Source organism: Peromyscus leucopus, chromosome 6 (genome assembly GCF_004664715.2).
Source record: "Peromyscus leucopus breed LL Stock chromosome 6, UCI_PerLeu_2.1, whole genome shotgun sequence".
Taxonomy (NCBI): domain Eukaryota; kingdom Metazoa; phylum Chordata; class Mammalia; order Rodentia; family Cricetidae; genus Peromyscus; species Peromyscus leucopus.
Window position 1 is genome coordinate 113,425,388 of NC_051068.1, and position 26,558 is coordinate 113,451,945.

General features: G+C 39.7%; 1 protein-coding gene across 1 annotated transcript; it reads left to right on the forward strand.

Moving 5' to 3' along the window:
- The first annotated feature begins 942 nt into the window (after positions 1-942).
- Positions 943-25,256, forward strand: LOC114681724 (guanylate-binding protein 2-like). Its single transcript, XM_028855399.2, has 11 exons — positions 943-1,156; positions 6,629-6,830; positions 7,308-7,435; positions 9,021-9,130; positions 11,177-11,373; positions 11,699-11,941; positions 15,842-16,122; positions 17,079-17,291; positions 21,990-22,092; positions 22,379-22,572; positions 23,752-25,256. Exons 1-11 carry the CDS (start codon positions 953-955, stop codon positions 23,854-23,856), a joined length of 1,980 nt encoding a protein of 659 aa, XP_028711232.2. The 5' UTR covers positions 943-952; the 3' UTR covers positions 23,857-25,256.
- Positions 25,257-26,558: the final 1,302 nt, after the last annotated feature.

Genomic DNA, 26,558 nt, shown 5'->3' on the forward strand with positions numbered 1-26,558 from the left:
CTGTAGGGGAAAAGAGCAAGAGATGAAAGGTATGATGACTCAGTAATGAAAATATTAGTACACAGATCCAGATGACTGTAAGGAGTTGGATTAAAACAAAAACTTTTCAAAATTAAAGTCTAAACTCTACTAGTGGTACAGTAGCAAGAGGAGACTAACTGTGTTGGGGACAAGAAACAAAATAAAGGGACAGAGTACTATAGTGGCTTCAAACCATTTTGAAGACTCTTGTCTTTCCTTTGATTTAGACAGGTGTTGAGCCTGTGATGGAAACCTTCAGACAGCTCGGTGTGCTGTCTTTATCTTAATACTGTGTGTGTGTGTGTGTGTGTGTGTGTGTGTGTGTGTGTATAGGTATGTTTTTTTTTTCTATGTATATAATTAGGAACAAGAGATTTTTCTAGTCAAATTTTGCTTAGTGATTCCAAATTAATAAATTTATTTGTGACAAAAGTATTATTAGAAAATAAAGTGTTATTAACTTTGCTAAAATACTTTTGCATCTCACAAATGTGCATGTGGGAACTATCTTCATTATTATTTTTTAGTTCTCCAATATCAAGTTCTAAGAAATGGGTTAGGTTTATAGAATTCAAATTGTGTAATCTTGAAAAATGTCTCAGAGTACTTCCAGTCTTACATGAGTTAACATCGTAATTAAATCCACTGTGAGCTTAGTATTCCAAGCAACTGAACCCAAAATACTATCAGATGAAACATTCTCATTCCTACACTTCTCAAACTGACACCTAAACATGGGATATATGGAATTGCTACAAAACTAGCTCCAACCCACCCCCAACTACAGGCATCTTATTAGCATTCTTTCAGCTGGAAAATTCTGAGAAACCTTGTGCAATCTATTTGTCAGCAAACAGTCTCCCCAAATTCTGCAAGCCATCAATAATTTAGTTGTATTGCGTGCTTTTACTTTCACTTTTCTTCTATATAAATGTCTTTGCTGAAGCACCTCTTACTTAGCTTCCTCAGCAGAAAGTATTTGCTAAAGCTCTGGACCACCCAGGAAATTGGAGAGGTAACGTGCAGATGCAGAAGGAATAAATCAGAGCATCCTGATTCAGGACCCAAGAAGCCAAGTGCTCTTAGCTTCCCCCTAAGCAGCTTTCTTCCCAAAGCAGAAGGATTTCTGCTGCAGGTGAGCCAGGGGAGCAGGGTGGGAAGGCTTGCAGGACCCTGCTGTTTACCTGTGCAATAGTCTCTCCACAGGAGGCTGCTGTGCTCTGGATGTGGGTCAGCAGTGCACTTAGAATCCCAGTTTTGCAGGGAGGAGGGAAGGCATCCCTTCAGTGCCACTGTTAACCACTCTGCTCAATGGGCTCCAGTCAGTGGAGTCCACAGAGAGCTGGGGACTGCAGGGTTCGTTGTCCTTTACCTGGATGCATCTGAAATTATCTCTGCTGCCTAAATATTCTCACACACTCGCCCACATTGTTGCCTGTTTTTACACCTCTTAAAAAAATGAAGCCAATCAACTTGGAGCATGTAAAACCGACACTTGTTCACTGATGACTCAGAAGATTATACAGTTTTTTGCAGACAGTTTCCTGGGTCAATATTATTTATTTCCTCCCATTTTATGGTGGCATAGAGTAGAAATGAAAACTATCAGGACTCGAGAGATGGCTCAGCAGTTAAGAAGACTGGCTGTTCCTCTAGAGGAGCCTAGTTTGGGTTGTGAGTGCAGCTCCGGGTGATTTGACACTTCTTCTGGCCTTCATAGGTACCCACAAAGGTGTGATAAACATACACACAAAAAAAAAAAAGAAAGAAAGAAACCTAGAAAGAGTTATTATTATTATTTTAAAATCCCAACTATCAGCTTTTCAGCTTCCTGGGTCTATTGTTCAGAGGGAAGGTTGTGATCCAGAAACATGACTGGTCTCTGCCCTCTTCCCTGTAAGAGACAGGAAGCAGGACGGAGGAAGGCCTAAATTTATGTGGAACAAACCAGAAATGATAAATGCTATTAGGACCACAACCCACTCTTTGTCCTTTGCTTTCTTGAGAATAGCCCTTCTGACTGTATGAGGTAGAATTTCCAAGTAGTTTTGATTTGCATTTCTCTGATGGCTAAGGATGTTGAACACTTTCAAAATTATTTTTTGGTCTTCTGTACTTTTGAGAGTTGATTGTTCGGTTCCTTGAATCATTTCTGGATTCATAGTTTTATTGGTGTTCTTTTTTATGTTTATTTTTTATATTTCTTTATTTCTTAGATATTTTGTTCTTAGGTACAGCTGGCAAAGATGTTTCTCCCATCCTGTAGGCTGTGTGTTCACTCTGTTACTAGTTTCTATTGGTGTGCAGAAGAGTTTTAGTTTTGTGTAATCTCATTTGGAATGTGTGGAGTCAATTCCCATGCTAGTGGGATTCTATTCAGAAATGTCCTGCCTTTTCTGAAGTGTTCCCCCAGTGCTGTTTATTGAAAAAATTCAGCCTTTCTAGATTTAAAGTTTAATTTTCTTTCTTTTCCTTTTTTTTTTTTTTTTTTTTTTTTTTTTTTTTTTTTTTTTTTTTTTTTTTTTGGTTTTTTGAGACAGGGTTTCTCTGTGTAGCTTTGCACCTTTCCTGGGACTCACTTGGTAGCCCAGGCTGGTCTTGAACTCACAGAGATCTGCCTGGCTCTGCCTCCCGAGTGCTGGGATTAAAGGAGTGTGCCACCACTGCCCGGCTTAAAGTTTAATTTTCTTATTTTTTATGTTGTGTATATGAGTGCGTGTGTCTGGAAGGTGTGTGTGTGTGTGTGTGTGCGTGTGTCTATGTGACTGAAGAAGCTAAGGAGGACTTTTGATGTCCTGGAGCTAGAGGTACAGATGATTGTGAGTTGCCTGACATCAATTCAGTGAACTGAACTCCCAAACTCTGGAAGAGTAACAAGTATTGTTAACCCCTGAGTTGTTCATCCAGCAGCCAGACCTTGTTTGTGTTTGTGTTTGTGTTTGTCCAGTCGTTCAGTCTGTGTCTTTTAACCTGCAGATCACTGACCTTTGCATTTAAGGTCATAGTTAAGAAAGGGTTTTGCTATTATACATGATTTTCTTGGCTGCTCTGGTTCGTGTGTTGATTGACAGGCTTTTTCTTCTCCCAATAGCATTGGGTGTTCCATGGTTTGCAGGATTGGACATGATTAATTCCTTACCACTTGTCTTTTGCTCATCTGCTGCTTCCATGGAATGAATTCCTTCCTGTGTTCTCCTGTGTGAAACTGTTTCTGCTGTTCCTCCTCCTCTTCCTCTTGTCTTATTTTTCTGTGTTAGAACTCCTTTAAGAATTTTCAGCTGTTCCAGCTTAGTTACCATGAATTAGTGGAACTTGTGTTTGTCTTGAAATGGTGCTCTTTTCTGCCAATTTTAATAGAAATATTGATGACTATAGCACTTTTGGATGTCCATTATTTACTTTCAAGTCAGGAAACACATTCATCTCATGCTTCCTTAGATTTTGGAATTGCTTACAGATCTGATGTCTTTCTGATTTCTCTGTCTCTTGTACCAATTGAAGGTTTTCCCTGGTTTGTGGATTTTTTGTTTACACTTTAAAAATTTATGTGAATCTCTGGTAGCTTGTCTTCACTTAGGTTATATGAAGGGCAAAAGTTGACTTCAGCACCAACTGTGGCAGTTTGATGGCTGTTCCAATAAACTTTACAGGAAAGGACTCTGTGTTCTCTATGCTCTTGACTACAGGGAATTAAGAGAGCAGTGCAGGACCCTCACAGGGAAAATGTGATGTGTTTTAGTTGTGAAGACAGAAGTGAATGGGCTAATGAATTAGAGTAAATAGAGAAAGAACAGGTAAAAAGCAATGGGTTTCATAAATAAAAAACAGAGAAAATGTTCTACACATTTTGAGAAAAGAAGGAGAAACACAAACCTTTTCCCAAGATATAAGTTACAACACATACAAATGGGGCAGGGGGCAGAAGGTAATCAAGTTACAAAAAATTCCAAAGAAATGTATCTATTATCTTTTCTATCTGTATATCTGAATATAAAATTTTAAAATGAAATATCAAATTATAGATTAAAAGATATAAGCACAAATGAATAATGAAACAAGATGAAAGTCTCAGTCAAGGTTTCTGGTTGGAGTAGAGCCCGTCCCTAGTGTTTTGCTTAGTCTGTCCATCAGGGTCCTACACTAGCAATTTCTGTCTCAAACGTTCTGGGACCCATGTAGCTTCCTCTGCTATGACTTGGGTAGAGGATGCTGAAGACCTCTTAGCTCTGGACATCTTTACTACACTGGACTTCTTTACCATCCTTCTGCTTCTAATTCCACTGTCTCTGCGGCTTGGAATCTGTTGCTCCAATCCAGCCCACACCATGTTCTAGATACTGTTTAGGGTTCTAGGAACACCCTTACCAGACTTAATTTTCTTCCTCCACCCTGTGGCTAGGAGTCCTTTGCTCTTAAGGGAATGTCACACCAGTTTCTAGGATTGGCCAGCATTTTCCTGGGGCTGAAACATATCTCTTGCTGGGGGCCAATTTCTGAGGCAAAGGTCAGGCTTGCTGCACCCCTTCTAGCTCCGGTGTTTCTCCCTTCTCATTCCAGACTCTCCAGGGCACAGCTCTACCAAGGAGGCCTGGGGCGGGGGGGAGGTTCTGCTGCCACCACACAAAAGGAATTATTTTTCCAATTGTTGGTAGCAGCTTGAGTCCATTAACAACTACAGGAGACTCTTTGGCCAAAAGCCTTCTTTTGATCACTGAGGAAGGCAGATATACTGGCTGATTTTATGTGTCAACTGACCAAGCTAGAGTCATCAGAAAGGAACAGGTCTGATTGAAGCAATACCTCCATGAGATCCAGCTGTAAGGCATTTTCTCAATTTGTGATCAATGGGGGAGGCCCAGACCATTGTGGATGCTGCCATCCCTTGGCTGGTGGTCTTGGGTTCTTTAAGAAACAGGCTGAGCAAGCCAAGGAAAGCAAGGCAGTAACCAGTAAACTTGGCCTCTGCATCAGTTCCTGCCTCCAAGATCCTTCCCTGTTTGAGTACCTGTTCTCACCTCCTTCAGTGATGAAAGAAATGTAAGCCAAATAAACTCTTCCTCCTCAATCTGCTTTTTGGTCATGGTGTTTCACCACAGCAATAGAGACCCTTACTAAGATAACAGACTATCAACTCTGAGATCTTTCGCCAAATAAATAAGAATAATAAATACATCCCAAACCAAAATTGGACAGACATGAGAAAAACAAAAAGTGAGCAGTATTCTACAAGATGATTGGCTTACATCCTTCTAAAATTCCCAAGAAATGATAAGGAATAAAAGCCCTGAAGATGAGAGGAACCTAGGGAGACATCTGGGGATTAATAAGGGATCCTGGGTTCAATCATGCAGCAAGAAAAAAGGCATTAATTGAAAGCTAATTTTTAAAAAGTGGGGGTCTATGATATGCAGTTTCATTGAAGTATTATAAAAATGTTTAAATTCTGGTTTCTACCATTTTTCTGTGATTACAGAAAACATCAGGACTTGGAAAGTCTTTCATGAGAACTCTAAAACAGTTCAACTTTCCTGGATATCTGTGAACTTTAAAATCAAAGTAGCTTTAAATGGAAGCAGTTAACCTTTAGGACAGACATAAACACTTTTAAAACATTTAAAAATACACAAAGAACAAGTTCCAAATATAGAAAATTTTGGTTCATGTTATGTTTAATAAGTTTTTAATATATATTAAAATATAATCATATCATTTTTCTCTTCCCCTCCTCTCTCCTACAACCTCTCTAGTGAATCGCCCCTTGATCTCTCTCAAATCCATGGCCTCTTTTTCTTTAATTCTTGTTACACACACACACACACACACACAACACACAACACACACACACACGTTCCTAAATCTATAAACATGATCTGCTTCATCTCTATAATGTTACTTGGATGTGTATGAGTTCAGGCCAGACCACTTGGTATTGGACAACCATCTGGGCAGGTCTTGCATGCAGAAGACTATTTATCCCAATCTCAGTATTCCTTAGTTGCTTATAATTCTTCATTTATGGTTTAGGCCCCATGAGATTTTCCCCTTTGATGTTAGCTATTGGTGTCATACTCTTTGGGTCTTGTTTAGGCAGCCAAGTCATTGAAATTTTGTAGCTCCCTAGGATTTCTAGGAGCCTTAATGTCACAGTAGACTTTATGTTTTTCTGACTCTTAAGTCTGTTGCCACCTCTTCTCCCTTCTCCATGGTATTCCCTGAGCTTTAGGTGCAGGAGTTATGTTACAGATGTATCAGCTGTGGCTGAGTACCACATAATCATTTGTTCTCTGGGCTTTAATTGGATGTAGTTTTTTGTAGTGATCTCCATCTGTTGCAAAGAAAATTTTCTTTGATGAGGAATGAGAGCAGCACTTATCTAAGGTATAAGAATAAATATTTAAAATGCAGTTAAGAATTTTGATGGGTTAGTAAGTGGCAGCAGTTGGATCTCCTCCAAGATCCATGGCCTCACTCACAACCCTCAGGCAGTCGGATAGGTTCCCCAAAAAAGTATGCATGCCACTATTGCACCCTAGGTCCATGTCATTGAGTGGAGTTCTTCTACCTGACACAGAACTTTTTCCTGTTTTATTATTTCTTGCGAACATAGAGTAAGGTGGAAATGGCTTCAGAAATCCACATGCCAGGCCCAGTGTGCCTTATCGAGAACTCTGACCAGCAGTTGGTGGCCAACCAGGAAGCACTGGCGATCCTGTCTGCTATCAAGCAGCCTGTGGTGGTGGTAGCAATAGTGGGCCTCTACCGCACAGGAAAATCCTACCTGATGAACAAGCTGGCTGGAAAGCAGAATGGTGAGTGCCACCAGCAAAGCTCTGCTGAGTCTCCTCTGCCCACTCCCACTCCCAGCATCCAGCAAGCAGAGATGACAAGGAAAAGTCAGACACATGGGTAATGTGGGATGGTTTGTGTGCATCAGAAGACTTTTATTCTCTGAATTAGTCTTCTCACTGGTTACTTCCTCATTTAAAGGTATAAGTGTGTTTTGATAGAAGAAATAATACATTCATAGAGAAGGTCAACTTATTTTATGATGAAATATAAAATATTTATTAGAATGTTCATGTAGGAAGAGCAAGCATCCACTGATGTCTAAGGTGGAAATGAATGATTGCTCAGCACTGGATGTCTGCCCTCCCTTTTGCTAAGCTTGCAATGAAAACCAATTCTTGTAACTGGTTGTCCTCCTGTAAGTGGTAAATATGGTCATTCCAATGAGATTTCATGAAGCATGTGCTGTTCATCTCCCCTATTTCATCCCCACCCTGCAGGCTTCTCTCTGGGCTCCACGGTGCAGTCTCACACCAAGGGGATCTGGATGTGGTGTGTGCCTCATTCCCAGAAGCCAGGACACACACTAGTTCTGCTTGATACTGAGGGCCTGGAAGATATAGGGAAGGTACAACATCCTCTTTCAAATTCTATTCATGGTGCATCAATAGCCCACCTGTATTCTTCACTTCCAATCTTTCATTTATGCTCCTGGTAAATCAAATTAGTATATCATTCTTCAACTCACCTGACATAGGAAGCAGGAGTAGACACTAAAGTCAACTGATGGTAGTCAGTCAGCCTTCATAATAATAACTGACAATGTTTTTGGCCATTTTACTTTTACACCACCACACAATGCTTTGGTGAGACTCTCAATGGTATCTCTAAATTTGACTATGCATTTTCTGAACATGCCTGATTCTTAGGTGTGAGCCTGTGGAATGTTAAGAATTGTAACTTCTATACAACATTATTAATGAGAGAAAAATAAAATTTAGGTAATGCTCTATTTCTGTGAACAGAAACTATGACCATGGCAAGTATTATTATTTTTTTTAAAAAGACATTTAACTATGGGCTTGCTTACAGTTTCAAAGGCTTAGTCTATTAACATCATGGCAGCAGAAATGGCAGGCATGGTGCTTGAATAGTAGCTGAGAGCTACATCCTGATCCTTAAGCAGCAGGGGGAGAGGGAAAGAGAGGGAGAGAGAGAGAGAGAGAGAGAGAGAGAGAGAGAGAGAGAGAGAGAGAGAGAGAGAGAGAGAGACTAGTCCTGCATTAGGCTTTTGAAACCTAAAATCCTATCCACTATGACACAATAAGGCCACATCTTTTAATCCTTCTAATTCTTTCAAACTTTTCCATTCCATCCTTGGTGACTAGGCATTTGAACATATGAGCCTATGGAGTCCATTCTCTTACAAACCACAATTTGCAATAACATCATTTTTCATGGAGTATCACATTACTACTCTTCCCAGTCTGACAGACACAAAACTCAATTAAAAGACATTATTTTGATAGTGCTAAAATGTTCTTGTGGTGGTTTGAAAGAAAATGTGCCCCCCTAAAGGGAGTGTCACTATTAGGAAGTGTGGCTTTTGGATAAGGTGTGGCCCTCTTTGAGGAAATGTATCGATGTGGAAGCAGGCTTTGTGGTCTGATATATGTGGCTCAAGCCACATCCAGTGTCAGAGACCACTTCCTGTTGCTAGCATAAGATGTAGAACTCTCAGCTCCCTCTCCAGCACCAGATCTGCCTGCCTGCCACCATGTCCCACCATGATGATAATGGGCTGAATCTCTGAACTGTAAGCCACCCAATTAAGTGCTTTCCTTTATAAGATTGTTGTGGTCATGGTGTCTCTTCACACAATAGAAACCATATCTAAGATAGTCGCTTACCATAACATATTCTGTGAGTGAAACCCAGCATGCCACTTTAAATTTTATCATCTGATCAACATTATGACCTTTAAGTTTGAATGTCCTTCATGCTCTCATATACATGAGTGTACATCATCTTATTTAAGTTATAGAGCATGAATTGAACATTCATAAAATCATTGTACAGGTACAGAATTATTATGTGGTAGAAATTAATTACTTTTGATACCATAGCTAATTGGAGGCAGACAAAGGCTCATCTTGGCTACTTGACAGGATGGATAGTCTCTTAGTCACTCTTCTTCACTCACTGACCCATAGGGAGACAACCAGAATGACTGCTGGATCTTTGCCTTGGCAATCCTCCTCAGCAGCACCTTCATCTACAACAGCATGGGAACCATCAACCAGCAGGCCATAGACCAGCTGCAGTATCCTTTCTGTGTGTCTAGAATAGTACTAAATCAAGGAAGAGTAGCTTCTTTTTCCTCAGGTTGACTGCCAGGTTAGGACTGAGGGATTTAGGTAATCCTTTTCTTTTTACCATCTGGGTTTACCGCAGTCTCCACTACAAGTTCAAGCTTTCTTGGTCCATATGTCCTTAAAACCAGCCACATACTGCTCAGAAAATCCATGTCTGGGTTAATATCCTATGTATGTTCAGATCCTCAACATCAGTTAAAACTTCTGTCCCTGGAAATCACATTTCCTGTCAGCACCTCTAAGTATTTCCATTTAACTACCCAGCTATGTTCTGCAGGTAACATCTCCTGCAAATCTCACAGTTATTCTGAGATGCTGTTTGTTTGTTTGTTTAGCTCACACTTTGCATGTTATGGAACTCTAGAAGAGACAGGCATGCTTCTTTGTCCTATTTAGACTCTGTAGCACTTTCTCTTTCTTACATCTATAAAAGAAGAGCAGAGTTCTGAAGTACAGACACTCAGAGCATGGCACCTTATGTCCATTCTTTTCTTTCAACCCTATAATCACCACAACATTTTTTGGCAAAAAATTTAAAACTCTACTAACTTTCTAAAGATTAGAATCCAGAAGACACTCATGTACACGTGGTATCCCTGTCCACTCCCCTTCTTCCACTGTCTCCATCCTTAGGACCTCATCTATGTCATTATCACCTCTTGCTCCATTTCCATGGCCTTACCATCAAATATTAAGCTCAGTTAACTCCTTCATGCAGTAGGCAATTGTAGTATTTGTTCTCAGCAGATGCCATAAACTGAGCTCTTCCTCCTTTCTGCATGACTTGCATGTAGCTGTAGAGTTTCTAAGTTTTCTAGTGTTCTACCTACCATACCAGCCAAATTTTTGGTTTATGTTCTCTTCTTCTTGTGGCCTCTAAGTGTACAACTCACTAGTTGCTGTGCCTCTCCTATCCTTGTGTTACTTTGTGTCTCTAGGTGCTGCCATTTAGACTCAAGGCCTATGTAGCACCTGTGTGACAGTTGCCATCAAGTTTACAGTTATGACGACGACATTCAGTCTTTTACATTTAGCTGCCTTCATGTAGATATCTAAGAGACGATTCAAATTCACAATTTTCAAAATCTCTCCTTCCTCCATGTTTCTTATTACATTATTTTCCCATCATTTGCAGAATTTCTCAGATTTAAAACAGAAATCATTTGATACAACCATTTTCTCAAACACTATAAACTATTATTCCACAAAAGTTCTCAGTTCTATTAGCAAACCTATTTCTTTATACTGACATATTCTCTAAATATCTGCCACAAAAACTCTAGTGTAAGCTTTTCTTGTCTCTTGTCTTGGACATGTCAACTACCATATTATTCTTTGCTTATACTTTTGATTACCAGGTATATTCCCTGCCAGTGTTTTCTTGAGAAATGATGCTGTATCATAGCTTCTCTACATAAAGTCTCCCAGTGCCTTCCATTTAGTGCAAATCAAACTGAAGAATTGGGTATGTCTAACTTAAATGTCCTATATGTCTGTCATTTGGAACTTTTGCCCCTCTACAATGGCAATCATGATTTAAATTCACCATATAATCATGTTTTTCTGTTTAAGGGTTTATAAGTGATGTGACCTCTGTTTGTAATGTTCTTTCATTATATTTCCCATGGTTGGATCTGTTGATTCATTTGGATTCTTTATAACCTAGGATCTCAGAAAGCACAAGTACCCCTTTGAAGAACTCCATGAGCAAGCTCCCCATACAGATGCATGCACTGATTCACTATTTCTTGTGCCTGTCTTCTTCAGTTAGACACAAACTCTGTGTGTTGGCATTCTCTCACTTATTTTAAAATTTTGTCCCTAGGATGGTGCTTGTTCCATAGAAGACATTAAATAGAAATCTGTGACTGAATAAATTCTGAAAATGAATAAGCTAACAAACAAATATGTTAGGGGGTAGTGGTGGAATCTACATCATAAAATTAGTATAAAATTAGTGTTTTCCCTCTAGTTTTCTTAACTTGGCATGCCAGCTATGTGACAGAGCTGACTGATCTAATCAAATCAAAGTCATCGCCTGAGAAGAGTGACATAGCTGACTCAGCTATCTTTGTGGGCTTCTTTCCAACCTTTGTGTGGACCCTGAGGGATTTCCACCTGGAGCTGGAACTTAATGGAAAGCCTGCCACTCCTGATGAGTACTTGGAGAGTTCACTGCTTCTGAAAACAGGTGAATGAGCTCAAGGGAAGTTTGAGATATAATGATATCAATAGCATAAAGATCACTTCTGCATTCCTAGTAAAGTTCTTGATCCTATAATTGTGCTGTCCTCACTGCTGTTATGGGAAATGAAAACACAGCTGGTTGAATTTGAACTGTATCATCCACAGCTTCTTAGAGAAAGGGTGTTTTCTTTCCCATTCCTTTAATTTTTTTATTGCTCATTCCATTGTAATTTCCCCCCCTTGCTTTGGGAAAGTTATAATATTGGAAGGGTCATGTGTTTTAAATAATTTATTTGAAATTTACTGCATCGAATTTATCCTTCCTTAAGGAACTGATGAGAAAACTAAAAGATTTAATGAGCCTCGTCTGTGCATCAGGAAGTTCTTCCCACAGAGGAAGTGCTTTGTGTTTGACAGGCCTGCTCCAACGAAGAAACTTTCTAAACTAGAAACAGTTGCAGAAGAAGAGCTGAGTGAAGACTTTGTAGAGCAAGTTGCAAAATTCACCTCATACATCTTCAGCTCTTCTGGTGTCAAGACTCTCCCTGGTGGCATCAAGGTCAATGGACCACGTAAGTCATCCCCTCTATTTCCCACCTGGGCTTCTTTTCTGCTCATTGTAGGATACTGAGGGAACCACTTTTTTTTTTTTTTTTTTTTTTTTTTTTTGGTTTTTCGAGACAGGGTTTCTCTGTGTAGCTTTGCGCCTTTCCTGGAACTCGCTTTGGAGACCAGGCTGGCCTCGAACTCACAGAGATCTGCCTAGCTCTGCCTCCCAAGTGCTGGGATTAAAGGTGTGTGCCACCACCACCCGGCAGGGAACCGCTTTTAACCAGACCCAAACCATTAGCTGATGTTGTTGAAAATGTAGTTCATGTATCATATGATGGAACTTACTTGGAAACTAATTCTATTTCTCACAATCTCTTATCTGTAATAGCAAGGCTGGGAGGGGTCACTGGAATCTATTGAAGTCCTAGAAACAATTTCTCCTTGGTCATGGTTTCCTACTAATGTAAGTTACCTGAAATTTCAAAAACAAAACAAAACAAAACATATAAAACAAATATAATAGAGTAAGGCCTAAGACAGGACACAACTTTTCAACTTCAGGAAAGTAAGAGTTATGTGACTGAAAGAAGAGAATGCATGAGTGTCTCTCATTGGAGAAGTGTGGAACCATAGCCAGGATGGAGCAGTGATGTCCTGATAGAACAGAAACATGACTTAAGGAATTTACAATTGTTTCCAAGCTTTGTAGGAAGGTCTCTAATTTATATACATATAACTCTCAAATATTTTATGCATAATACTTTGCAGTTCTAAAAGGGAGAGATTGAGAAGATAAACTCTCTGTTTAATGGAGTAGAATTAGAAGGTCATTGAGTTAGGCTAAAATTATGGAAGTAGAAATTGTCAGAGTGAGATGGAAGCTAATATATTTTGATGTCAAATCCCAAAATTTTTCATTACACTGAAATATGACAATGTGATAGGACTAAGAAGGACCTGTAGCTGAATGTTTTCCTATGTCCTGGTCGGCCAGCAGTTGAAACAAATCTCTCCCACTTGCTTTCCCCAAGTAAACACACAGAGGCTTATGTTAATTACAAACTATATGGCTTATTGGCTCAGGCTTCTCACTTACAAGCTTTTATACTCAGCCCATTTCTGTTAATCTATATGTCACCATGTTTTCCATGGTTTTATCTGTGTGCCATTACATGCTGCTCCCTGGACGGCGGGCTGGTGTCTGCTGTGTGAAGCAGGAACCAAAAGGATCATCTCGTCTTGCAAAGTTTAACAGTCACCTTCCTATGGGTCCTGCATGTCCAGTTTATACAACATTTTGTAAAGCAGTCCAAGTAAGAACAGTTTCTTGCCCAAATGGCTATTTTTGTAAAGAAGAAGATAAACTCCATATGGAGTGTCTTTGATGCCCATCTTCCTCTTTGAAGTAAAATGGTGCTACCAGGAGCAGATGTGTCTCATTGTCCAGGAAAGTCTAAGTTTTTAAAACATTTTAAATGCCTTATTCTATAGGTCTTTGAAGTGTTTGAAGATTACCTACCTGATTGAAATATATCTATGTATACCTAGAAAATTTAACTGACATGACTATAAGTTTGACTATCATAAAAGACGAATTATTAATCTGTATTTCTTAATTATTCATTACAATTTAAATGAGTTACATAAACATAATACCTTAAATGAGTGTAGAAATATATATACAGTATAACAAAATTAACTCTAAATTTGTAATAAACTAAAATCTATAGCATTGTAAAACATTTTAAGCAAGTTGTTACTCTTTATCCTATCTATAATGTCTCCTTTTTTTTAAAAAAGAGATTGCATTTATAATCAACCTCCTTTAAATAAAAATAAACATTCATAAACAATATTTTGAGAATTTGGGTGTAGCTTCTCATACTATTTCCTGCTGAATGGGGGTGCTGACAATCTTATGGGGATCCTGAGAAAATTAAGAATTATGGTATGTCCTGACTGGAATAGTCTGTGACACTGTATGCTCTGAGCCAATTGCCTTGAAGCTGTTCTGGATGTTGGATCATCTGGAGACCTCTCAGGGGGTCTTCCTTGATGAAACCATATTAGCCTGGAAACAATTCATATGTTCTCATTTCCTGTAGAAACAAAAGCAGAACCTCTTTTCCAAAGCAACGTATCCTTAGACATAGATTTTGAAATCAAGATATTTTTAAAATACACATATTGATTTAACTCAACAGCAAAAACTATACCCACCACGTACCATGTTGCACAGCTTATAGAAAACTCTGTGTAACTCGGAGGGAATCTGCCATGCTATAGCTCCAGGCTGCATGCCACAAACCCACCACAGCCAGGGGACATATCATTGTACCTAGGCCCACCATGAGCAACATGAAGTAGAAAACTGTTTTTGTTTTTGGCTCAGTTATTGTGTGTTTAGAAGCCCTTTTTAAAACTCTTTTAGGACTTATGGAAATTCTAGAGCCCCAAGTTGGTATGCCAAATGATATAAGCCTCTGTGTGTTTATTTGGATCTGAGCAGCTGCAGGACTGATAGGTGAGATATTTGTTCTGACTGTGGGCCAGGTGGGAAAACTTTCACCTACAAGGACCTATTAATATATCACCTGAGATTGAAGCTCATCACTTCTTTCATGTTGTATTATTTCTTGAGATGGTAATATCAGGAGAAAGAATTGGTTTTTGAAATGGGTGAAGTTGTTTGTTTTTGAATAATTCAATATGGACTTTTCCCTGATATTTACAATAAGGAACACCACATAGTCATGCAGCTCTCTGACCAAGAATATATGTCAGAGAGTAGAATGGTTTACTAACATTCACAAAGTTCTTGATTTGATTCGAATAGCACAAGAATTAGTATGGCTATGAAAACCTGTGATCTTAGTTTTGCAGGGTTAGAGGCTAGATGATCAGAAACAGAAAAGCAAGCTCATCATTGGCTATGTATTAATGTTAAGGGAAGTCTGAGAAACTTCAGATTATTTCAATAAACAAACAAAAAAGTAAATGGACACACATATATATATATATCAAACATGTAAATGGAGATGTAAGAGAAAGAATAAAATCCACAATTCATCCTAAGTATAGAAACAACAACAAAAAAGTGCAGGATGGATGCATAGAGAACTCTTAGGCAGGAAGGACCTAAAGCTGATCTAATTTGCCTCAGAACTGGTTCCTGGTATGTGTTGCATTCAGGCCTACATACAGCAAAGATTTTTGGGAAACCTAGATGTCTTGGTTATTCTGTAGCTTTCGTGGAAAAAAAAAAAAACGTCTGAATAGACACATTTACATAGTGTAGAAACAGGACTAGTAGCATGCACCACTAAAAAGGAAGGAAGGAAAGAAGGGAGGGAAGGAGGGAGGAAGGGCAACAAAAAACACTCAATAACAACAAAGAAAGAGGAGGAGAAAGTTTTCTCTTTGGTCATTTAATAAGAGAGAAAGAAAGATAATGAGAAGAATAGAAAAAAAAGAGTGATAAAATGAGTAGACATAGTATCTCAGGCCATCCAAAAAATGGCCCTGATTGAGTCAATACAAAGTCTATCTCTGGGCAGGGTGGAGGTGGCACACGCCTTTAATCCCAGCACTTGGGAGGCAGGTGAATCGCTGTGAGTTTGAGGCCAGCCTGGTCTACATAGTGAGTTCTGAGACACCCAGAACTGTTTCACAGAGAAATCCTGTCTTGCAAAAACAACAACAAAACCCCCACAAAACAAAACAAAACAAACAACAACAAAACCCAAAGTCTATCTCTGGGATAAATGTAGAAGCAGTAAAAAGGGGTTTCAATCTCCTCTGCATCTAGAGGTTAATATGTTATTCCTTTGATGTTCTTTCTCAGAAAATTCTGAAAACTGAGTGGAAAACTATGTGCTCTGTCCAGCAATTAACAGCAATTTTAAAATTCCTTCATGTAGGTCTACAGAGCCTAGTGCTGACCTATGTCAATGCCATCAGAAGTGGAGAACTACCCTGCATGGAGAATGCTGTCCTGACTTTGGCCCAGATAGAGAACTCAGTTGCAATGCAAAAGGCCATTGAGCACTATGAAGAACAGATGAACCAGAAGGTCCAGCTACCCACAGAAACTCTCCAAGAGCTGCTAGACCTGCACAGGCCCATTAAGAGAAAGTCTATTAAGGTCTTCATGAAGAATTCTTTCAAGGATATAGACCAAAAGTTCCAGAAGGAATTAGGGGTAAGTGTGGTACCCAAAATCATAAGACAAAGAAAAATGTATGCCTTTTCTGGTATGAGCATTGTCCTTAGTCTCCAAGACAGTGACATCCAGAGATGAGCACAGGTTTGCAATGGTAATTGAAATATTAGAATCTGCTGGAAATTGAGAAAAAAAGAAAGCATTATAGTTAACCACATTTTCCACAAAATTTCATTCTCTTTATTATAAAAATATTTATTATAAAAAAAATCAGTGATGCTTCTCCCTGATTAGTAAGCCCAGATTTTACTAATGATAGTCAGTAATGATACTTGAGGTCAAGAGTTCTAGTGAAACTAGATAGTGAATGTCAATAGGAAATAGGCATCTTCATACCTAAATTACTTTCAGGAAGTAACACATGTAGATATTCAATTCCATTATGCTTTCTAAATGTTGAAATGCCCATCATTATCATCTTCATCTTTCTTTAACACCACAGTGACAAAAACCATACAAAGTGTTACAATATCAAAATGTATTTATTCTTTTACTGAGTACTTGTAGTAAAGTCTCTGGTCTTAGTACTCTGTGTTACCTCATAATGTGGCTAAAAACCTCTGAAATTGGTGTTGCTCATCCTGTTTCAGAGACAAGGAATCATTGGTCCACGACTGTTAAGTTCACAAAACAACAGAATGGTGGGTTCAGGAAGTCCACAGGAGCCTGATCTGAGCTATCCCTAAAGTTAGAGAGTTGACAAGACAAAGGTTTCCTTTTCAGTAGTGTTTGTGCTTTGATAATTATGTCCTAAATCAGGAAGGTGGGCAGCAGGAGCAGAACTGGGAGATGCCTTCAGGAAATTATGAACTAAAGGACCAGTTTCTGCAGGGACACCATGAGGTGAAAAGCATGATCCCATTTCGACATTCTCCGGTAGTCTGTTGTGTTAACTTCCTCCTCTCAACCATCTGTGTGACTTTGTTTTTCCCCAGGACCAGCTGAATGCTAAGCTAGATGCCTTTATTAAGAAGAATATGGACATGTCATCAGCTCGTTGCTCAGATTTGCTGGAGGGGATCTTTGGTCCTCTGGAAGAAGAAGTGAAACAGGGGACATTTTCTAAACCAGGAGGTTACTACCTCTTTCTTCAAAAGAAACAAGAGCTAGAGAAAAAGTACAATCAGGCTCCTGGAAAGGGGCTCCAGGTAAACTGAGTGATTGGTACCATTTTGGGGTCTTGATGTAGAATCTCTTATGGTGATATTTTATCTGTATCTCCCAATAAAATTTATCTGAGGATCAGAGGAAGAAGCCAGCAACTATATTAAACATACAAATCAGGTAATGGTATCATACACTTTTAATCCTATCATTCAGGAGGAAGGGATCTGTCTGGATTTCTGTGAATTCAAGGCCACACTGGGAACAGAGGCAGGTGTGGTGGCACATGCCTTAAATTCCAACACTAGTTAACCATAAAGGTTTGGAGGTCTGTACAGACAGACAGGAAGTGACAGAGCTGGGCAGGAAGTGGAATGATGTAGCTGGACAGAGAAAGCAAGTGACATAGCAGAACAGAAAGGCATATAGGCATGGGCATACAGGAAGTAGGTCCCTTTGGAGACTGAGGTGTCAGTGAGGTGAGGTTAGCTTGTGGCTTTTCCTATTCTTCTGATCTCTTGGGTTTTCATCCCTATATCTGCCTCTATGTTTTTATTTAATAAAACCTTTTAAGATTTGTGTTACAATCTCTGTCAAATGCTAGTGAGAACAAGGACAATGCAATTGTGTTTTTGGATAGTGACTTTGTCTTTGATTCATCCGGGTAGACAGCCATTCATGATACCAAGAGCAACTTCTTTGGGAGTACAATTGGACCTCTCAGAAATGCTATGGAATTTATTCATTCCCTCATTTATCTATCTAATCATCCAACTGTTGCTGGAGGGCTTCTCTCCAGGTTCCCCAAGCCCCGCAGTCCCACAATCCACTTATAAAATAATCACTCAGACGCTTATATCACTTATAAACTGTATGGCCGTGGCAGGCTTCTTGCTAACTGCTCTTTTATCTTAAATTAACCCATTTCTATAAATCTATACCTTGCCACGTGGTTGGTGGCTTACCAGAGTCTCTACATGCTGCTTGTCCTGGCGGTGGCTGCAGTCCCTCCCCTCCTTCTTCCTGTTTCCCCAATTCTCCTCTCTCTTTGTCCCGCCTATACTTCCTGTCTGGTCACTGGCCATCAGTGTTTTATTTACATAGAGTGATATCCACAGCACTTCCCCTTTCTTCTTTTTTTAAAAAGGAAGGTTTTAACTTTAACATGGTAAAATTACATATAACAAAACAATTACCGAGCAAGAATTATAGTTACAATATTAAAGAAGATGTCCTATCTATCTTATATTTGTGAGTTTAAGGTTTTATAGCTAACTTATCTTTTATCATAACTGAGGAAATTACAACTATCTAGTCTTCAACCACATCAAAGACCTGAGAAGGAACATAATGGTACCTGAGAAATGGTAGATGGATGCAAGCAACTTTCGGGAATCTTGCAAGAGTAGACCAAGACAGCTGGCAGCCTGGACAGTCACCTAATGTTTCTCAGCATTGTTGGTGCATTCAAATTGGCTACAGGCCTAGAGTATCACCAGATCTCATTACAGATGGTTGTGAGCCACCATGTGGTTGCTGGGAATTGAACTCAGGACCTCTGGAAGGGCAGCCAGTGCTCTTAACCTCTAAGCCATCTCTCCAGCCCTTTTTTTTTTTTTTTTTTTTTTATCACTTATAAACTGTATGGCCGTGGCAGGCTTCTTGCTAACTGCTCTTTTATCTTAAATTAACCCATTTCTATAAATCTATACCTTGCCACGTGGTTGGTGGCTTACCAGAGTCTCTACATGCTGCTTGTCCTGGCAGTGGCTGCAGTCCCTCCCCTCCTTCTTCCTGTTTCTCCAATTCTCCTCTCTCTTTGTCCCGCCTATACTTCCTGTCTGGTCACTGGCCATCAGTGTTTTATTTACATAGAGTGATATCCACAGCATCCAACAGTGATTTATTTATCCCCATGTTTCCAGTACTTCTCAGGGTGCTAGTGTTACTGTAATTTAAGGAATAAAGAAACCAAACCAAAAGTAGCTAGTAATTTCTCGCTCATAACCCCTAGGTAATGTTAGTTCACAAACTAGTAATAAGGGTAGTAATAGCAGCTGACACATAGATTGTCCTCATTGTTTTCTAGAAGTTAATTCACTGAGTTCTGACACCAATTCTACCAAGTATTTATTATTACTGTCTCATAAAAAGAAAAGGGAATTGTGGCAGAGAGAAGTTAAGCCCTCATTCAAGATCACAGAGTCAGAGTATTACAGCCTGAATGAAAATCCAAGTTGCATAGTCTTTGCCTGTAACAGCTCTAAACTGCCCTACTTAGGCAATAGAGGGCAAGGCTAGATTTAGGCACATATTATTTTCAAACATTGATGGCTTTACAAAGCCTAAATATTTCTTCCATTTTGTATACAAGAAGTAAGGAAAAAAGAATCCAGCCACTCTAATGACTCGATCATGCTCTGGGTTCAAGGCTTTTTCCTTTGTTGTACTCAAGAACCTTAGTACATGGTGCCCTTTTCCGGCCTGTATTCATGCTCTAAGCCACTGCTAGTGATCATATGATTATGTGATTTTGACTAGAATTTAATCCCACCCCTGCTGTACAAAGAATAATATATACAAAACAGTATGTTTTACCCATGATATCAGACAAGGAAGTCGAGCTGAGTCTTCAAAGAAGTTAGACAGAGAGACAAATGGTTATGAAAGAAATGGGAATATCAGAAACCAGAAAGCTTACATAAGAATAAATTGATGCTTTTTAATAGTTGTGTATAGTCACTGGCAAAAAAAAAATTATCAAGACATAAAGTGACAGGCCAGAGGTCAGATAAGTCAGTGGGTGTCTTGGAGGGCACTCAAAAAGACCTGATAATTATTTTGGATAAGTGAGAAAGTCAATAGGGGATTTTAAGCATCCGTGTCTTAGGTACTTTTCTATTGATGTGAAGAAAACCATGACCAAGGGAAGTCTTAAGGAAACATTTAATTTGGGGCTTGTTTACAGCTTCGGAGGGTTAGTCTATTATCATGATGATGAGGAGTACAGTGACTGTACACAGGCAGGTGTGGTGCTGGAAAAGTAGCTGAGCTTTTTATTTACATCCAGAGGTTCAGGGAACAGCCTAAGATAGAGAGATACTGAGCCTGGCATTGGGCTTTTCAAACCTTAAAGGCAGCTCCCAGTGACACACTCACTCCATCAAGGACACATCAACTCCAACAAAGCCAGACTTCCTAATCCTCATCAAATGGTTTCATTCTCTTGTGACTAAGCATCAAAACATACGAGCCCATGGGGGCCATTCTCATTCAATCACAACAATGCCCGGTCTTGAACTACTATGACAACATTCTGGATGCTCTGAGAATGATCTGTAGCAGTCTTTCTGATAGGAGGGAAGGTCTCAGGCTAGCAGGTTTGGATGGAGCAGATGAGAAGTAAAAGTTCCTGGTTAACACTTCAGGGAAGGCCCCATGCCTGGAAGTACATGGCTAACACACAACAAAGTCAATGATATGTAGCATGAATCTTAAAGGTTATTACTAATAAAATCAAACCCGAGGCCAGTTATTGGGGTCAATGCTGGTAGATCAGAGAGACAGAACAAGCCACAGCTAACCTCACCTGGTCAACTTCTCAGCTGGTCTTGTTTCCTCAGACTGGAAGCTTCTGTGTCCTCATCCCAATGGCTCTCAGCTGAACTGCTGCTGGAAAGCCTGAAGCTTAACCAGCCAAATGCTTAACCAGCCAAATGCTTAACCAGCCAAATGCTTAACCAGCCACATGCTTAACCAGCCAAATGCTTAACCAGCCAAATGCTTAACCAGCCACATGCTTAACCAGCCAAATGCTTCTTGTTTCTGGTCCTCACGCCTTATATATCTTTCTGCTTTCTACCACCACTCTCTGGGATTAAAGGCTGGCTTTCTGGGATTAAAGGCGTGTTTCACCATGCTTGGCTTTTTCCAATGTGGCCTTGAACTCACAGAGATCCAGAGGGATTTCTGCCTCTGGAATGCTAGGATTAAAGGTGTGTGCTATCACTGCCTAACTAGTGGCTTTTCTGTTCTCTGACCCCAGATAAGTTTATTAAGGTACACAATATTTTGGGAAACAAAATACCACCACAATGATATCATTGTAAACTTTTTGTCTCATATGGCTTTGTTTGGGCTTTTGTGTGTGTGTGTGTGTGTGTGTGTGTGTGTGTGTGTGTGTGTGTGTGTGTCTTATTGGTCTTTTGCTTATATATTATGATTTCTACTTTTGTATTTTAGTGGGTTTTGTTTTGTATGTGTCAGTTTCTTGGCTTTCTTTTTCTTCTTTCTTTTTTGTGTTGGTTTTTGTTTAGCTGTTGGTTTTACAAAGAGGGAAAGAAAAAAGAGACATGGAGTTGGGTGGATAAGGAGGTGGAGAGAATCCGGAGGGAGTTGGGGGACAAAAAGGTGTGATCACAACATACTGCATGACAAAATTTTTTCTGTTGAATAAAGTTTACATTTTGAAGCCAAAATCAACATTATTAGCTGATGGTAACATATTGAATAAATACTTTGAGGGGAAGGAGACATCAAAGATGCAGCTATATTAGTGGAGGCACCTATTAGTAAAGCTTGAACAATAAGAAATGATCAAGTCTGAGGAGACCTCAGGTTGATTTTAAAACCTTAAACTTTATTCATAGCTGATAGAATTATTTTGAATTAAGAGATGTATGGCATGATTTGTCTTTAACTCATACTCTTATTTTCTCATTCTAATTTCTTTTGACATCCAGGCTGAAGAGATGCTGAAAAAGTACTTTGAGTCCAAGGAGGATGTGGCTGAAACACTTCTAAAGACAGATCAGTCACTCACAGAAAAGGAAAAGGAGATTGAAGGTGAGGGCTGCTGAGAAGATTCCAGATGTTGAAAATTATTGCCATGTGCTGCAATTTTGTTCCATATGAGGTTATCATGGTAGAGAATGACAAATGTCAGTCTCAGCTTCATGGTGGCTGTTTTTAAGCCAGTAGATGTGGTCACCTCCCTCCTCGTTAACTGACTGATAGAGCAAAGATTCCACAGGAAAGTTTTGTCAATGACAGGATAATTTTCCCAAGGTGGTAAAAGACAAAGCAGATAAAAGATTTCACTTGATGCGTTCTTTGCATTTTCTTTTGTCAGCGGAACGTATAAAGGCTGAAGCTGCAGAGGCTGCAAACAGAGGACTGAAGGAAATGCAAGATAAGCTTGAGCTGATGATGAAAGAGAAGGAAAGGAGTTACCAGGAGCTTAAGAAACATCAGAAGGAGAAGATGAAGAAGGAACTGGAGGAGATGAAGGCAGAACAACAAAGAATCATATCCCTTAAACTTCAGGTATCTGGCTGCACCAGTTTAATTTTCAGTTTCTGCGTCCAGTCAACAATGTATATCAGGAACCGGAGGCCTTGGGCTCACAAGGCCAAGCTTGACTGGATTGTGGCTGGAGACTCTGTGCCCCCTCCCCAAAATACAAGGGTAATTAACACAAAATCCTCTAAAGTGGAGTGAATCATTCACATTCTCTGTTTTATTTCCAGCCCCTCACTGCTTTTTCTCGGATCCACCTCTGGCTATTTCAGGCTGTCTATTGCTAGATGAAACCTTTTATCAGGGTGTCTCTATTAAACAGTAGTTTTGAATCACAGATTCTCTTCATGTGTTTTATAGAATTTCTGTGACCAAATCTTCAACTAACCTGTCAAGGACTATTTTTTTCTCATGTGTTACATGGAGAATTTGTACTTTCTACATGCAAAATGACTCTTTTTTTTTTTGCATCAAACTATATGATATAATATCCAACTCTTATCTTTTCTACTGAGTGGGACCCATAGAAAATTTGTTCCCACTACGCCTAGTCAGACCTTATCTCTGGAAGTATCATAAAGAGTAGAGACAGTCCCATACCTTCAAGAAAAATGCTCACATGGCCAAAATATCTGTTTTCTGAGAATCCCTCCACATCTGTACCTAGGTTCCAGGGCTGTTAATAGAATGGCATGTGAGCACTGAGGACCCCAGTTGCTTCAGTATATGTCACCCATGTCTTAGACACTAAAATTTTGTACATGTCCTAAATTCCTTGATTGAATGTTTGCCCTAATTCTGACTCAGGTAATGACCTTCACTTGGTTCTTTACTCATTTTTATCAGGTTTTAGATGTGTTTGAGAGTCCACACCACATAGATCAGAGATGAGGCAAGAACGAAGAGGGTAGCTGGTTTTGTGAAAATTGTGTTTTACCTGAGTCAAAGGATCCAAGAATTGGACCTGAGAGTCGTGAGCCACTGGTGTTCTAGGAATTGTTAGACAACATTTCTAAAACTGGAGAAAGCACAGAAATTTAATGCCATCTGTAGGAGATGGGGAGGAAATATGGATGATAAAGAAGGAAAAGATTTTGAGAAAAATATCAAAATTCCCCCAGGTATTTGTGTAACTACCAAAGGAGAGCTTGTGGGACAAGAAACATGGGAAGCTGTCTGAGTTCACAGTCTCCATCTCCATTTTAGGAACAGGAACGGCTTCTCAAGGCAGGATTTGAGAATGAGAGCAGGAAAATTTATGACGAGATCAAGAAAATCAAGGAGAATGAGTCTTCATGCACCATACTCTAAAATTCAAACCAACTAAACCTCTGTACCCAGGTCTGACTCATCAAGGAATTTTCTGCGGGGTCAACTTTGTATTGTGAAGCAATTTGACACTGAACTATACTTGAAAGCATTGTGCTGTGTTGGGAGGAGGGTAGAAATAAAATTAACAAAATGAAGTTTAAGTATAAAAATAGTGTTTTGCTTGTGAAGTGTTTTGGTTCATGTTTATATTAGAAATAAAGAGCAATGTGATATTTAATTGGATCTCATATTTGAAATTATAACCATGGACTCCATAGAGATATTAAATTCTATCATTGGATTTTTTTTTATAGCAGTGATATGGCAGGTCTCTTTGGGTAGACCTTTTTGTCTCACACACACCCTTCTTGATATTCTTAGCTGCATGCTCATATGTAATTCAAAGATTTAACTTTGTCCTAAGCTGAGATTGACATTTTGTAAATGTGAGAAAAATAAGAACATACCCATAGGACACAACTATTCTGTGCTTCTGGGACTTCATGATGTCTACAGACAAGGGAAGTGTGGGCCTTGATATTTGTTCTAAGTATAGACATGGGGCATTTCTCAATGTGGGAAGGCTGTATGACTGCTGCATGAGCAGAGAAAGACCACTGGACATTGGCAGAGAAAATTTCCTGCCATGCAGAATACATGTGTGAGTGGAAGTTTCCCTTCCTCTCTTTCGAGGCCTTCTTGGCTTGAATAATGCTCCAGCCAACTATGTTTCCTTTCTAATCTCCATCTTTTTAATATTTTAAAAGTTTTTCTCCTTCTTACAGTTTTAGAATGACTTCTACCATCATAGAATGGGGAACTCAAAATAAATTCTTTTCTATTCTTCCAAGGATCATGACCAGAGTCCCATTTGTCCTGAAACTCATCTCCATTTTAATCTGTTGTAGCACTATGACATAATTTGCAAGTCTCTGAGGATAAATGACTTGTACAAAAAACAGAAGTACAGGTTAAGTGAAATCTGTTAATAAAAATGATCAGTCTATTGTTATTGTTTCAAATGTGTGCTGTACATTGTTCATGAAGTAACAGAATCCTCTTCTAAATTCAATAAGAAGGGAGTTAATTTGAAGACTGTTAGCCGTCACAGTCTCCCAATGATGAGAGCATTGGTTCTGCATCTAAACATTCAGAAGAAAAGCACCACACAAGGAAAATGTTGAAGTTGTGGGTGTAGTGGGTAGCCATTCCAGCTTGGATCTGGAAGTTCCAACCCCCATTGAGACTCTGGCAACTGTCACGCCTACGAGGTGGGGCCAGGGGAGGCTCCTGGAGACCGGAGAGCTGGATGGGCCAGCGCTCTCTCTGTGAGCTCTCTCTGTGCCTGGATGCTGAACGTTGGAGGTGGGCCAAGCAGAGCTCCAGAGAACACCACAGGACTGCGATACACCTTTCCCAGACCCTGCGACCTACCTATCAGTTAATTTGTGAGTTACATCATTAAATAAATATCCTTTTAACTACGTGGAGTGGCCAAAATAATTTCACCAATATGTGGGTCTCACCACTCTCATGGAATATAGAAACACAAAAATACTTTCTGAGTAATTCTTTTGCCGGTGCTGGTCAACCCAGGACTTTGGTAGACAGAATTCTGATGAGACATTAACTTATAGAATAATGGCAGTGGTATAGTGTTTCCTCAACATACTTTTGAGTGCACACTGCTATCATGTGGGCTTGTGGAAATGGATCAACACTTGTAGCTGGAAAATTAAGAATTGGGCCCATTGTTTGGTTTGTGTTAGATCAGATAGGAGGTTTTAAGTGCTAGTTAGTGAGGAGATCAGCACGAGGGTTAATTAGATGTCTCCCAAACTTCAAACCACCATTTCAGATACTGTTTACAGCTCCAGTGAGGCTTGTCAGTGCCATGGCCATTCCCAGACTGCGGACACAGTCCAGAGGCTCACAGACATCTCCAGAGGTTTACAGTTGGCAGTGCCTTGCCTCTGAGATGTTGTTTACACTCAGGATTTAGAAAAGGACTCTGACTCAATTGTCTCTAAGGAAACATGCTCCAAAGAAGACTGAAAAACCCGCCCCAGAGCTTAGGAACACACATGCTGTGCAGACACTGGAAACCCCTAAACTTAATCACAAGCACAGAAATCCTTTGTGTTTACCCTTAAGCACCACATTGTTCACAAATATTCAAGTGGTGCTACATTGTATGGCGCTTGTATATTGTTAACAGATTTCTGTGGTGGTATTGTGTTCCCCAAAATATCGTGTACCTTAATAAATTTATCTGGGGTCAGAGAACAGAAAAGCCACTAGTTAGGCAGTGATAGCACACACCTTTAATCCTAGCATTCCAGAGATAGAAATCCCTCTGGGTCTCTGTGAGTTCAAGGCCACATTGGAAAAAGCCAAGCATGGTGACACACGCCTTTAATCCCAGAAAGCCAGCCTTTAATCCCAGAGAGTGGTGGTAGAAAGCAGAAAGATATATAAGGCGTGAGGACCAGAAACTAGAGGCATTTGGCTGGTTAAGCATGTGGCTGGTTAAGCTTTAGGCTTTCCAGCAGCAGTTCAGCTGAGAGCCATTGGGATGAGGACACAGAAGCTTCCAGTCGGGAGGAAACAAGACCAGCTGAGGATCTGGCCAGGTGAGGTTAGCTGTGGCTTGTTCTGTCTCTCTGATCTACCAGCATGGACCCCAATAACTCTCCTCAGGT